Source organism: Sinocyclocheilus anshuiensis, unplaced genomic scaffold (assembly GCF_001515605.1).
Source record: "Sinocyclocheilus anshuiensis isolate Anshui unplaced genomic scaffold, SAMN03320099.WGS_v1.1 scaffold1230, whole genome shotgun sequence".
NCBI classification, from domain to species: domain Eukaryota; kingdom Metazoa; phylum Chordata; class Actinopteri; order Cypriniformes; family Cyprinidae; genus Sinocyclocheilus; species Sinocyclocheilus anshuiensis.
The window spans coordinates 323,878-336,805 of record NW_015558637.1 but is presented as its reverse complement, the minus strand read 5'-3'; the positions used below and the strand labels follow the sequence as shown (position 1 = coordinate 336,805).

At 38.4% G+C, this 12,928-nt stretch overlaps 1 protein-coding gene across 1 annotated transcript in view; it reads right to left on the bottom strand.

Moving 5' to 3' along the window:
* The window catches only part of LOC107680839 (voltage-dependent T-type calcium channel subunit alpha-1I-like), a 148,616-nt gene that overhangs the window by 5,077 nt on the left and 130,611 nt on the right, over positions 1-12,928 (bottom strand). The window contains exons 29-31 of the mRNA XM_016476889.1: positions 10,406-10,484; positions 10,055-10,176; positions 6,647-7,021 (exon numbers count right to left, since the gene is read on the bottom strand). Coding sequence (XP_016332375.1) covers positions 6,647-7,021; positions 10,055-10,176; positions 10,406-10,484 — 576 coding nt within the window. The remainder of the gene's footprint in view (positions 1-6,646; positions 7,022-10,054; positions 10,177-10,405; positions 10,485-12,928) is intronic.

Sequence of the window (12,928 nt, the reverse complement as noted above, 5' to 3'; positions counted from 1 at the left end):
ACACACACACACACACACACAGGTTTGTTTTTGTGAATTGTGGGGACATTCCATAGGCATAATGGTTTTTATACTGCACAAACTGTGTGTGCTATTGTGTGCTACCAACCCTACACCTAACCCTACCCCTTACAGGAAGCATTTTTACTTTCTCAAAAAAAACAAAAAAAACAAAAACAAACCTCACTCTGTATGATTTATAAGCATTTTTAAAAATGGGGACATGGGGTAATGTCCTCATAAGTCACCTTCTCCTTGTAATACCTATGTCATACCCATGTCATTAAACAAATTTCTGTCCTCATGTCACAAAAATGCACGCGCACACACACACACACACACACACACACACACACACACACACACACACACACATTTCACAGTCACACGCTCCATACACAGAGTACCGCTCAGCAAAATCCTTTGTGGAAAAAATTCAAAGCATTACAAGCTCGAAAACACGTCTAAGGCACCTTAAAAGTTTTTGAAATTTGGCTCAACTTGAGGCTACTGAACACGTAAACAAAAACCTTTTGCCTGCATCAATCAACGTCTATTTCAGCTTCCCTCATAAATGCCACATCACTCAAATGCTAATATCAAGATAAAGTAAATGTTGTGCAAGTACAATTCCAGAACAAAATACGTTTCCGGGAAAGGGAATAAAGATCTGACCATTCAATATTCAATTTACCCAACAGAGCAGTTTAGGAAGCAGTCAACTGAAGGATCAATCTAACACAATCATAATGTAGCGTTATCTAATAACAATCATTTATTTCTCGAGGTAATTGCGCTCCTTGCGTCACCGCCAGCTTGCCAGAGCCAAACGCTTTTGATTTCCTACATGAATAAACAATTAAGATGAAATGACTAATCTGAGAATGAAAATTGATCAGGCTGGCCTGCCTGCTAATTTGAAGTGCACTTGGTTATTAGCAAGCAACCTCTCATATACAACAAACAGGACTAACAAAAGCCTTTACATTAAGAGCTCTTGCAAACACTAGCAAACCTCAGCACTTCTAATGAGTTTGACTGCAAGACTTCACACTTTAGGCCTGACACCAACTCACAGGCTGCTATTATCCCCTGCAGATTAACACCTAGCAGTGCCCAGTGTTCCAGGATCACATACACCCTCTCTGCAGTCCAGAGGTTTAAGTAACCAATTCATGGTTCCAGCCATGACCCACAGAGATAATGGCCCACTTGGGTCTGGTTGTGGCCAATGCACAGGGCAATGCGGTCACGGCCAGTAGTGCAAGAACAATCATTTTCAATATGGCTCTGAGCACGAGTGCCACATTTATGGGTGTTATAGTCTCACCTGTGCCGGCGTGGGTCATAATTCGTATCAGCCAGATGGAGCAGGGAAATGTAGCATAATTGGCAGGGATGTAGTTTTAATGACATTTCAACATATGGGAGTATCAGTGTCTCAGCATTTGGCTACCTCAGCGCTCCTCAAATCGCAGGTCTCCACAAATCGAAGCGCAAGAGTGTGTACACCTCCAAACCATCTCATTTAATGTGCTTTCCTTTCTGGCGGCTTCCCAGTGGCAAATCACTCAGCACATGGTACAAACAGGTGTGAATTCAAGGAAAAGCAGCATCTGCCGGTTTTGCACTTTTCTGAAGGTTGTGTTTTACAGGTAGGCTGTGAACTCGATACAAGGCGATACAAGGCATAGTCTGACTCTAGTCTGTTCGTCTCTTTCTCATCTGCTGACTACAACTGTGGTTTTGCACAATGCTGATCATGAGGAAAACGATGTGTTGCTGGGGACCTAATCAGTACATGCTGTTTCCTCCCAGACTGACACATTAACTCACACTGAGTTCAGTTCGGTAGCTGCGCGTAAAAACTCTGTAGAACGTTCTATCTATCCATCCATCCTTTTTATGTTTTTGAAAGAGGTCTCTTATGCTCACCAAGGCTGCATTTGTCTGATACTTGAAAAACACAGTAAAACAGTAATAATGTGAAATATTATAACAATTCAAAATAACTGTTTTCTATTTGAATGTATTTTAAAATGTCATTTATTCCTGTGGTGGCAAACCGTGATACTTTTATTTGTCCAGGAATCTTTGATAAAGAAAGTGCAAAAGAACAGCATTTATTAGATTTTTTTCTGTCACTTTTTATTTATCTATTGCATATAATCCTTCAAACTTAATGCGTTTTAAAACTTTTTTTTTTTTCAAGGTTTTTGTCAAGTCATTCAAAGTGTATCTTGACAAACTTCAGTTTGAGTTTCTTTGAAGTCAATTAATTTGAAAGCGGTCATGAACTTCCTTTTTTTATTATTTTGTACTGTTCTGTGGGTTCCACTTATAATGTTATTAAAATTTTTACATAATTTTGAAGTAATAAGCAATTTTCTGTCCTGTTTTGACCCCCCTCATCAGAACACTGTTTGAATAGGCGAGGCGGATTGTAGACTCGGAAGTAAATGCCCACTGCTCTGATTAACAATTGTGTATGTTTGACAGCCTACATCCAAGTTATAAAAAAAAATAACAAGGCATAATAACATGAAAAAAAGAACATCCTATATAGAGTTGCACAAGCTCTGTTACCCATTTTTCATGGATACTGTAAAAATCAAATAGGCATACTCGACACACCATGTGACTCAGAAAATCACCTTACTTTTCTTGGCCATGGCATACAGTGTGACCAGAAAAGCTGAAGCGTTTGAGGATAAGAAGAGCTGTTCAGCAGAAATTCTGCAGTCAGTGTGTCAGTGAGCAAGGCACAATTCAGAAGAGATGTCTAGAGTGGGAGATGACTTCCCACTGCATTTAAAATATGTTCTATTATAAATACACACTGAACTGTGCTTGAACTCAGGACGTAAACCTCTCTTTCACAATCTGCTGCTCAGTTTTAGCAAGCTTTACCGATGTAACAAATAACAGTACGTTTGAACTGCCAAATCAGTTGCCAAAGCAGTTTATCTTTGGATAAATACAGTACAAATAAGGAACAGTGCGAAGCAAATAAAAAAATACAATTATTCAAAAATACATAAAAAATAAAAAATATAAAGTCATTATTAAAAATATAAATTAGAGTTATAGTAAACAAAATAAAATTACAAGAAAATGCTACATGTGTAGTAAAAATATTTATGGATTTTGTAGGTATCCATCCAATATAAAACCGAAGAATTCATTTTGTGAACTCTCCTGCTGACTATATGTGAATACAACACTTAAGCTCATTAATGATATATTTGCATTCCTTGTGTCTCTAACCTTCTTCCTTCTGCTCTCTCTCTGAGGAGATTAAATGCTTTCAGTCTGCTGACATGGCTTCTGCTTGAAGTCAAACTAGTTTTTCCCATTCCTGTTCTGCTGACTGTCATGCATACCTCTTTCCTGTCTCTGTGTCTCTCTTTGTCTCCCCCTCTCCATCTCTCAACCCCAAGCCTGCAGGTAGTGATAAGGCTGTCTAGTTTGTGGTGTTTGTGTGCACCTTTGCATTTGTGCGTGCTTGTCACTATCGAGACGAAACCCAAAACAGGTATGGGACATCACTTCCTCCAGGCAGTGATCTGTCTCTTTGGATCTTTGTATTCAAATAAACTAACACCAGCACTGGGGCTCAGCGCATGCGCCCGCACTGCGATAGCTGAAGACATGAGACATCAGGGTATCAAAAAAGTATTTTGAGAGTTCTGGAGACTTATTTAGCTCCATTCACTAGACTAAACTTCTAAGGAAGTTTAAGTGGAAATTCCTCTACGTGGAAGAATTTGCTTGAAAGATTACCAACAGCTTCAAAGCAACAGCTATCTGGACTGATATGGCACTTTTTTCATGAACAGTTTTCCATCAAGCATCAAGCACTCAAACCCCCTTTTCTCTGAGAACCAGTAGGCATGTTAGACATGACAAGCAGCTCATTTGTATATATTCTCTATTGATATTCAATTAATTGTAATAAAAATTTTCAAATTAACTAATTTTCTTTACCAAACACATACATATTTAACCATTTTCCACATTTTAAATGTTATCATATGATATCCTCCCATAACAAAAAAGTTAAATTTCTTAAAACTGTCTATAAATAAAATGTCAGTTAAAAAAATTGTATGAAATGGTGGTAATACAAGTAAATAATTTGATTCAATTTTCTCAGTTTTTACAAATTATGTTGATGGTCAACAGATCATCCTTCAAAACTGTAAAAAAAATAAAAAAATTAAAAAAACTTAAAAACAAGTGAAAGTAATAAACTTTTCATAAATTAAATTAAAAGCAAAATTTCCTTGAATAATATAATATTTAGCTAGCTAGTCTCTACATGAAAAAAAAAAAATATTTTAATGTTTTTATACAAAGTGACATGTCTGTCTGTATATTTGTCTACTTAATTGTAAGTTTATTTAATTTTACTATATTAAAACTTCCTATATGGCAAACATAAAAATGAATAGAAAATATAACAGCTCATATAATAACAATTAAAGTTTTGTGAAGGTTATGCACTTCCTTTCACTGACCATTTGTTAAAAAAGAAGAAAAAACAATTCTTAAGTGTTTCTGACTCCAATTTGTATAAAATAAAAATACTGCAACAACAATCTGAAATCTTTTCTTCAGAGTGTAAAATTGAATGTTATGCTATGTAAAGGCAATATACACCTGAATGCATGAGCATGCACAAACGCTAGGTACATAAACAAACCCAGGTTCACTACTGAATCCGTGTGCTTAACACTGCAATGAATTCAACCCTTCAATTAGCATTCCGTTCCTTTCTCTCTCTGTCCTCCTCCTCTCTTTTCCTCTTCTCTCGGCAGTTACATCATCTGCTGCAGAAGCTAAAAATGGACAGGTAAAGACAATTATAGCTCCACAATAGCTGCCTGACAGTGAGTCATCACGGCGTGTGTGCGCGCGCGCGCGCGTGTGTGTGTCTGTGTCTGTGCGAGTGCGCCACAACATTTGTCAGTATTCAGTTTGTAGCAGTTCAGTCATGCATATGCTGAACTTTTCTTTCCTGGTGGATTTGGTTCAACAGTTAATCATTTGATCCTTATCTTAATTACAAAAGGTGATTAATGGTAGTTTAGTGTTTACATATCTAAGAGAGCATTGCAGACCAAGCTGAGGCGAGTCCCGAGGCTCTATAATGAAAACTTCTCATTCTGTGGCTTCTCCTTCCCCCTTATTATGCCGCTTTTGCCCTTTTTAGCAGACCCAAATCATACTCTAACTTCACAAGCAAAGGACACTAACATTTTTCCATGCATGAAGACAAATGATTGCTACAAAACACTACAGACACTACGCACACTCATACAGAACATTCAAAAAACCATCCATTCATCCATCTATATAGGGCTAGGTATGATGATACTGTAGATACCACATGATGGTAGAAATGTGACAATTGCTAGAGATTCTGCTATAAGGGAGAATATGGTAGATGTGTCTGTGGTTAAGCAGTATCGCCCTATTAATCTAAAGTACCGTAAATGCTGCAAAGTTTTTGTCGCTTGACTGTATATAGAAAGTGTCCATCATATACAGTTGACTGTGATTGAGAGATGCAAATGGGAAAAATGAAAATGCATTTTTGCATGTCAAAGATATTTTTGTACTTGGCAGGTGAAATAAAATGAATATTTTTTTTAAAGCAAATCTGCTCACCAAGGCTGTGTTTACTTGATCAGTATACAGTAAAATACAGTAAAAAATAGTAATATTGTGAACTATTATTACATTTTATGTGACTGTTATTACAAATGTTGTTATGTGTTCCTATAATTCATGTTATGGCAAAATACTCTGGTCTTCAGTGTCACATAATCCTTCAGAAATCATTCTAATATGCTGAATTGGTGCTCAAGAAACATTTCGTATTATTATCAATGTTGAAAAAAAGTTGTGCTGCTTCATTTTTTTATAAATATAATATTCAAAAGAACAGCATCTATTTGAAACAGAATCCTTGCTTTTTTATTATTATTAATATTCAGCAAGGATGCATTAAATTGATCAAAACTGAGAGTGAAGACTTTTACATTGTTTTTAAAATGCAGACCCCCTATTAAATATATATAAATAAAATGTAGACCTATTACCATTGTGAATTTACATTTTGGGATTTAATTTACAGCATAAATATATCAATATTGTGATGCTGTATATACCATAACCATGATTTTAAATCACTCCTTGCGACAACCATTCATGCATGAATACATCCAACCAAATCACATATTCACAAATGTATTCCTCCATTAACAATCAGTCAATCTACCTGTCCCATTATCACGTCAATCATCAATCACATCTACAGTATCCATCATTAATGTGGTCATCCATCAGTCAAACCTTTTCTTAATCACTAAATTCCTCTGTCTACAATCTATCCGTGCATATCTACAATGCATCCATCATCCAGTAGTCGTGGATGATGGATGCACTGTAGTGACAATCTATCCTTTCTTACTTTCAACCAAATAATTAATTCATCAATCCATTGCTCAATAACCCAATCTCTTATCTATTCATCCAACCATCTAACCGAATCATAATATTCATGAATGCATCCCTCCATCAATAATCTGTTTATCAGTCCATCCATCCATTCCCTGCCATCACTGTGTGTGTGTCGTACCTGGGCTGGTGAGTAGAGTTTCCTGGTGCTGTTGGGCTCGTGGGCACCTGGGTGTTTGTTCGGGGAGTGAGGTGGAAGAGTAGAGCAGGGTCCAGCCCCTTGGTGCCCCCCACTGCTCCTCTCTGCTCCAGACCCGCCTCCTCCGATGCAGCAGAGCGTTCCCTGGGCCAGCTCCAGTTCAATCTCCGCATCCATCTCTGCCTCCTCCTGGGCTTCTTTGTTGGAGTCGTCTAGGTGTTTCATCAGCACTGCCACGACCACATTGATGAGAACAAACTGGGCCGTGAGCACAAAGCTCACAAAGTACATCGGAGAGATGAATTGTAGGCTGGGATTACAGGTGTATTCGCCCGGTGGGCATTCTCGAAGAGTGTCCTACAGGAGTGAAGAGAGAGTTACAATAAATATATTTGAACTTCTACAACAGTTAGTTATGTTCAATTAATTTGACTGGACTCAGGGCAGTGTTTTGCGGGGTGCAACTGGTGCGGTCGCACCGGGCTCCGCGCTTGAGGGGGCCCTGCGGCGAACGGACCGAGGGGGACCATCCCCCCCACAGGAACGCGATCGCGAACGGAGCGAGGGGGAACCAATTTGGTCATGTGGTGAAAACTTGGTACCTAATTATGAGACATTACACTAGATTAGCTGCATTGTAATAAGTTGATTTCTTCACCAGCCTCTTTGTCATGTTTTCCAGAGGAAAAAAAATATTTAAAATAAGACACATTTACTTGCATTATTTTTCATTCTTATTAAAATCATAAGCCTAACAAGTGGTTTACACTTAAATTGTTTATGTTCAAATGGGGTAAGAAAAACTAATTGAATTAAATACACATATTCTCTGAAATATATATATATATATATATATATATATATAAAACACAATACAATACAATAACCTATGTTAGCTCGTTTCCACCATGGGATTAAAAAACAAAAGGTAATTGCTTGCAATTGCAAGTTTATATCTAACAATTCTGACATTTTTGTGAGATAAAATTGTGAGATATAAGTCGCAATTACCTTTTTTATTTTTTTGATCTCAATTTTAAATACATTTTATTAAAACTGTATTTAAAATGAATAAGAAAATGTAGCTTCAAATAATTCTGAAATTTTTACATTTTGTCTGAAATGTCTAACTCAAAATTTCCTTGTTTAAAAAACTGTAGTTTAACATCTATTTGGTTATGCGCTGAACACGACACCCATTTCTGAAAATAATACTAATTACATCAATCAAACACTAGCCATTAAATGATAAAACCATTTATCATGGCCTCGACATCCTAGAGGCAGTAGATAACAGGTACTTAGTGTGACAACTGTCTTCCCCTTACTCTTCTTATCATCTGCAGTTTGATTAGCATGAGCTATAGGAACAACAAACCCCAGAATGTCAATTTCATTCTAATTTACTTTGATATAACATAAACTCTCTCTTTTTTTCTCCTCCAAAGCTGTCGTGACTGAGAGGCAGATGGGTGCAGGCTCTGGCAGTAATTTTGCTTGGCCACTCATGCGTGTGGTTGGGGTTCGGGGAGGCGGTGGCTTCTCTGCAGGTACGTAAGAACTCAGGTTGTAATTTACAGCTCTGATTATGGTGCTTTAGCTGCCAGGAAACCACTGCAAGCCTCCGTCAACCATAAAACTCATTGTGTGTGCGCCTAATGGGGGGAGAGCCTGTCACCCTCCATCAAACACACTCTCTGGTGTGTGCGGGGCGTTATGCATCGATATCGCGCCAATGTGTTGTCATTTATTCAGGTGCGCTTTACTACTACTGAATATGCTGAGCTGGTAGTTCCTCCATCATATACCTATCATATAAACGCCAGGTTGGAGGGAGAGGAGATGAAACATGGCAGGTTGTCTTTACACAGGCCGATAAGAACTCATTGCTCAAAGACAAGTGTATTAGAGACAAGAAAGACACAGGGAGGATGAGAGAAACAATAATGAAATAGGCTATGATGAAATACCGTATAAAGCAAAAGGAGGGATCAAGAAGATTGCAGAAAGATGGTGAGAAGAGACTGTACTATTGTAGATTTACAAGCTGCTACCTCAAAGGACTCTTCATGGCAACCTATTCTGGCTACTGCGGTGAACCATTAGAAATCATAAGCGTCTTGCTTGTGAATGTTTCTAAAGTGTCTAGTTATATCATCCACAAGCAATCTGTCAACTTCTTCTGTTGAGCATTCTGTGCTTAAGCGGGTACTATTCATAGATGTCACTTACGATGGGCACCTTTTGCTAGGGCTGATTTGGATCTCATCACTTTATGAAATGGCAGCGTTATATCTAATACAGAAGAAGCAAGTTTTCACTTCATTCGGTTTTGTTTTGTGTGCTATAATGAATGCAGATCCAGCATCAGAATTAGTTATTTTTAACATTTTGCTGAGCAGTCGCTTCAGTTTAATTCAGTCCCAGAAAGTGACAACAGCAATGTTCTCTTGTCTTTTTTTTTTTTTACGGTGGAATAATAAAACAAAATGCAAAGAAATGTATTCCTGTTGCTGGTACACTATAAGTCTAATGCAATTATGGCTCTGTTTTGTATGTCTTGAACCCCTCATACTCAAATCTAAATCATATTTGGTTTTGAGCTGCTGATCCATGCATTATCCACTAATCTACAAAATCCCAGCAACAACAGTGGCAGATGTAGGGATGAAGATATACATTAAATATGTCATCTCATTTGAGTTCTTGAATCGGGCAGCTAGAATAACTGTTCAGCTTATGGACATGAGCCTATGATGGTCAAATATTAGCCACTGAATACGCCGAATAATTAATATTCATTAGCTAAGTATTCGCCATTTCTGGTCATCTGTGTACCTAAACTAATGTTAAAAGGTTTGGGGTCAGTAAGATTTCTATAGTTATTTATTTATTTAAAATAAATGTATACTTTTATTAAGCAATGATTCATTAAATTGATTAAAAGTGACAGAAAATACATTTATAATGTTACAATTTTGTTTATTTCAAATAAATGCTGCTCTTTTGAATTTTCAATTCCTCAAACAATCCTGAAAAAAATGTACCACGGTTTCCACAAAAATATTAAGCAGCAAATCACCATATTAGAATAATTTCTGAAGGATCATGTGACACTGAAGACTGGAGTAATGATGCTGAAAATGTAGCTTTGCCATCATAGGAATAAATTACATTTTAAAATATATTAAAATAGAAAACATTTATTTTAAATTGTAATAATATTTCAGAATATTAATGTATGTTTTGATCATACAAATGCAGCTTTGGTGAGCAGAAGATTTCTTTTAAAAACCTTCAAACTAAATAAATACAAGTTTACTAACTGTCCCCCTCACTTTTTATAACACAGTGACGCTCATGTTACTATGGCTCTTTGTTCTGCTGTACCTTCATTATGCCGTTCCAGTTGTCACCAGTGGAGACCTGGAAGAGGGTAAGGAACGCCATGCCGAAGTTCTCAAAGGTGGCGTGCCGACTCATGCCCTCACATGGGTAGTCCTCGTTGCACACTGCAGGGAACAGATAGAGGCATAGAGAGAGTTTGTATTGTTGAATACTATGTTTTGTGAATGTTTATCACCTAAAAGTTTTGTCTCAATGTTACCTATGCAGTCATGCCAAATTCAGCTTTGAATTGAGAAGAACTGAACAGACAGAAAACCAGTGAGGTAGAGAGAGAAAGGGCTTGGAATGAAAATAAGCATCAAAAGGAGTAAAAGATGAGTAGTATGTGTTTACCCAGCTCTCCAAACAATTCCACCCCCAGTGCAGCATAAATGAAGAACAGCAGCATGAAGAGGAGGCCAAGATTCCCCACCTGAAAGACACCAATCAAGACTGAAACCAGCACACATGCACTCATCCTTGACACAAAATTCAGGCAAGCATGCCATGATACATTTACACTGAATTATTTAGCAGACGCTTTTATCCAAAGCAAATAACAATTAAAAGGCAATAGCAGCACCACAATCTGGGTTGAGCTAAAGCTAGAGCCATAAATTTTGTAGTTTTGGACTGAATCTCTCTAATCTTAAATCTGTAAACGGGGCTGCCCTGTATTCAGTGCAAAATCCATTTTATTTTCTGTTTTATAGTTTACAGAAGATGGATCACAATTCCAAGTAAAAAAAAAATAAAAAATTCCTCACATTAACCCCACAGTGACTTAATAAAAAAAAAAAAACATTTTCCTATTGTTTTATGTTTAAACCTTACTAAATTGTGTTATATTTATGCTTAAAACCAGAACAAATTATTTCCCAAAGGTGTAACAAAAAAAAAAAACTTAATTCAAGATATATTCTCTCATTATTTTATGCAATTTTGCTTGTCATGTTTATACCAAGGACGGATTAATGCATGGGCCTACCAGGGCACGTGCCCAGGCACTAGACCACGCTCTTCCCGCAATGCGATTTCAACCGTGCCCCCTCAGATATTTGAGCCAAGTGGATTTCAAATGCAGCTTTCAAAAGACAAAAAAAATAGCCGAATAATATTTTTTTATATATTTGATGCGATCACACCGGTGTGATTAGAACGTTCAGTGTGGCACATCATCAGCTGCTAAATTCAAACCTGCGTTTGCGCTTTGCTTGGAGCTGAGCCAGAGACAGACGCGTTTTTAGAGCGCTGCACATTACAACCAATCACACAAGATGCAATGGCCAATCAGAGGCGTTCAGATGAGTCATCGCTGAAACGCCAGTGTTTTGTTCAGTGCGCGCTGGCTGACTGAAAAGTGCAGATGTGCATACAGCCCAGGTGAAAAAGACGTAGTATTAAATGTATTAAAAATATACTTGAAATTCAAGTAGTATGTTTATAATACATTTGTATTCCCAACATGCTTATTTGAAGTGCAATACTTAAAGTTGTTTCAAAATAATACATTTAATATGCACTTAGTATAGTATAATTTAAATATAGTAAGTATGTCTGAAAAAGCACAATTTAAATATATTTCTTTTTCACCTGGGAGATGCAAGTAAGATATTTATTTCATAGCGTAAACAGCTTTAGTGATTATAATGGGAGTTTTTTAAAGTGTTTGAACTCTGGCTAGACTGGAGTCAATGATAATGTTCTTTGATAATGCAAATATTCTTTGCGCCGCGCCCAAGTTCTCTGGTATTGTTCACCTGTTAGCTCTCGACCCCTGGGTGTCGAAGTTACGGGTATACTCTGGAACGATTAACCGGGCCGTTCTCTTTGCTCTTTGCATTGGTTGCTTATGGAAGTTATACCTTTAGTCGTTCCACTACATTAGCACGGCGTGATTGGACTGTTCCCATATGCGTCTTAAGCAAGATGCAGTATGAGTGAAGTATCGAAAGGGAACGTACTCGGTTACAAACGTAACCTCGGTTCCCTGAGATACGGGAACGAGTACTGCGTCAGCTAGACGCTATGGGAAAAAGTCCTTTTTTCTCCTGAACTGAAGCCTTTTTCAATCACGCCAAGATAATTCTTATCCTAAGCACCTCAGGGCCCAAGAAACAAGAACAATAAATTCCTCCAGGCTGAACATGCTAGCCTCGTGAAGGCATATTACATCCAAACTGCACTCAGAGCGAACTGTGCACCATCTAAGCAGAAAGAACCCTAGCCTGCAAGGCAGGGACATCCAGGTTATAGAACCAAGCAAAAGTGGACGGTGAGGCCCAGTCAGCCGCCGCACAAATTTCTGCAATGGTCACGCCGCTAAACCACGCCCACGAAGAGGCAATGCCTCTAGTTGAGTGGGCTTGTACTCCAACTGGGCATTGCAGACCCAGGGAAGAGTAGGCTAGCGAAATAGCGCCGATTATCCACTTAGAAAGTCTCTGCTTCGTGACCGGGTGTCCTTTAGCGCGGTCACCGAAGCAAACAAAGAGTTGTTCCGACTGCCTAAATTGGGCGAAACGCTCGATGTAGACCTTCAGAGCCCTAACTGGGCAGAGTAAATTCAACTCCTGGTCTTCCTCCGAGAGAGGAAGCGCAGAGAGATTGATAACCTGTGCTCTGAACGGAGTCGAGAGCACCTTAGGTACATAGCCATGCCTTGGTTTCAGGACAACCCTGGAGTCGGCAGGCCCGAATTCCAGGCAAATAGGGGTTATAGAAAATGCCTACAAGTCACCCACTCGTTTGACCAATGCTAGCGCTAGTAGCAGAGCGGTTTTAAATGGCAGGGACCGAAGGTCGACGGACTGCAGCGGCTCAAAGGGAGGGCCCTTCAAGGCCCTCAGAACAGTGGGCAGGTCCCACGTAGGGACA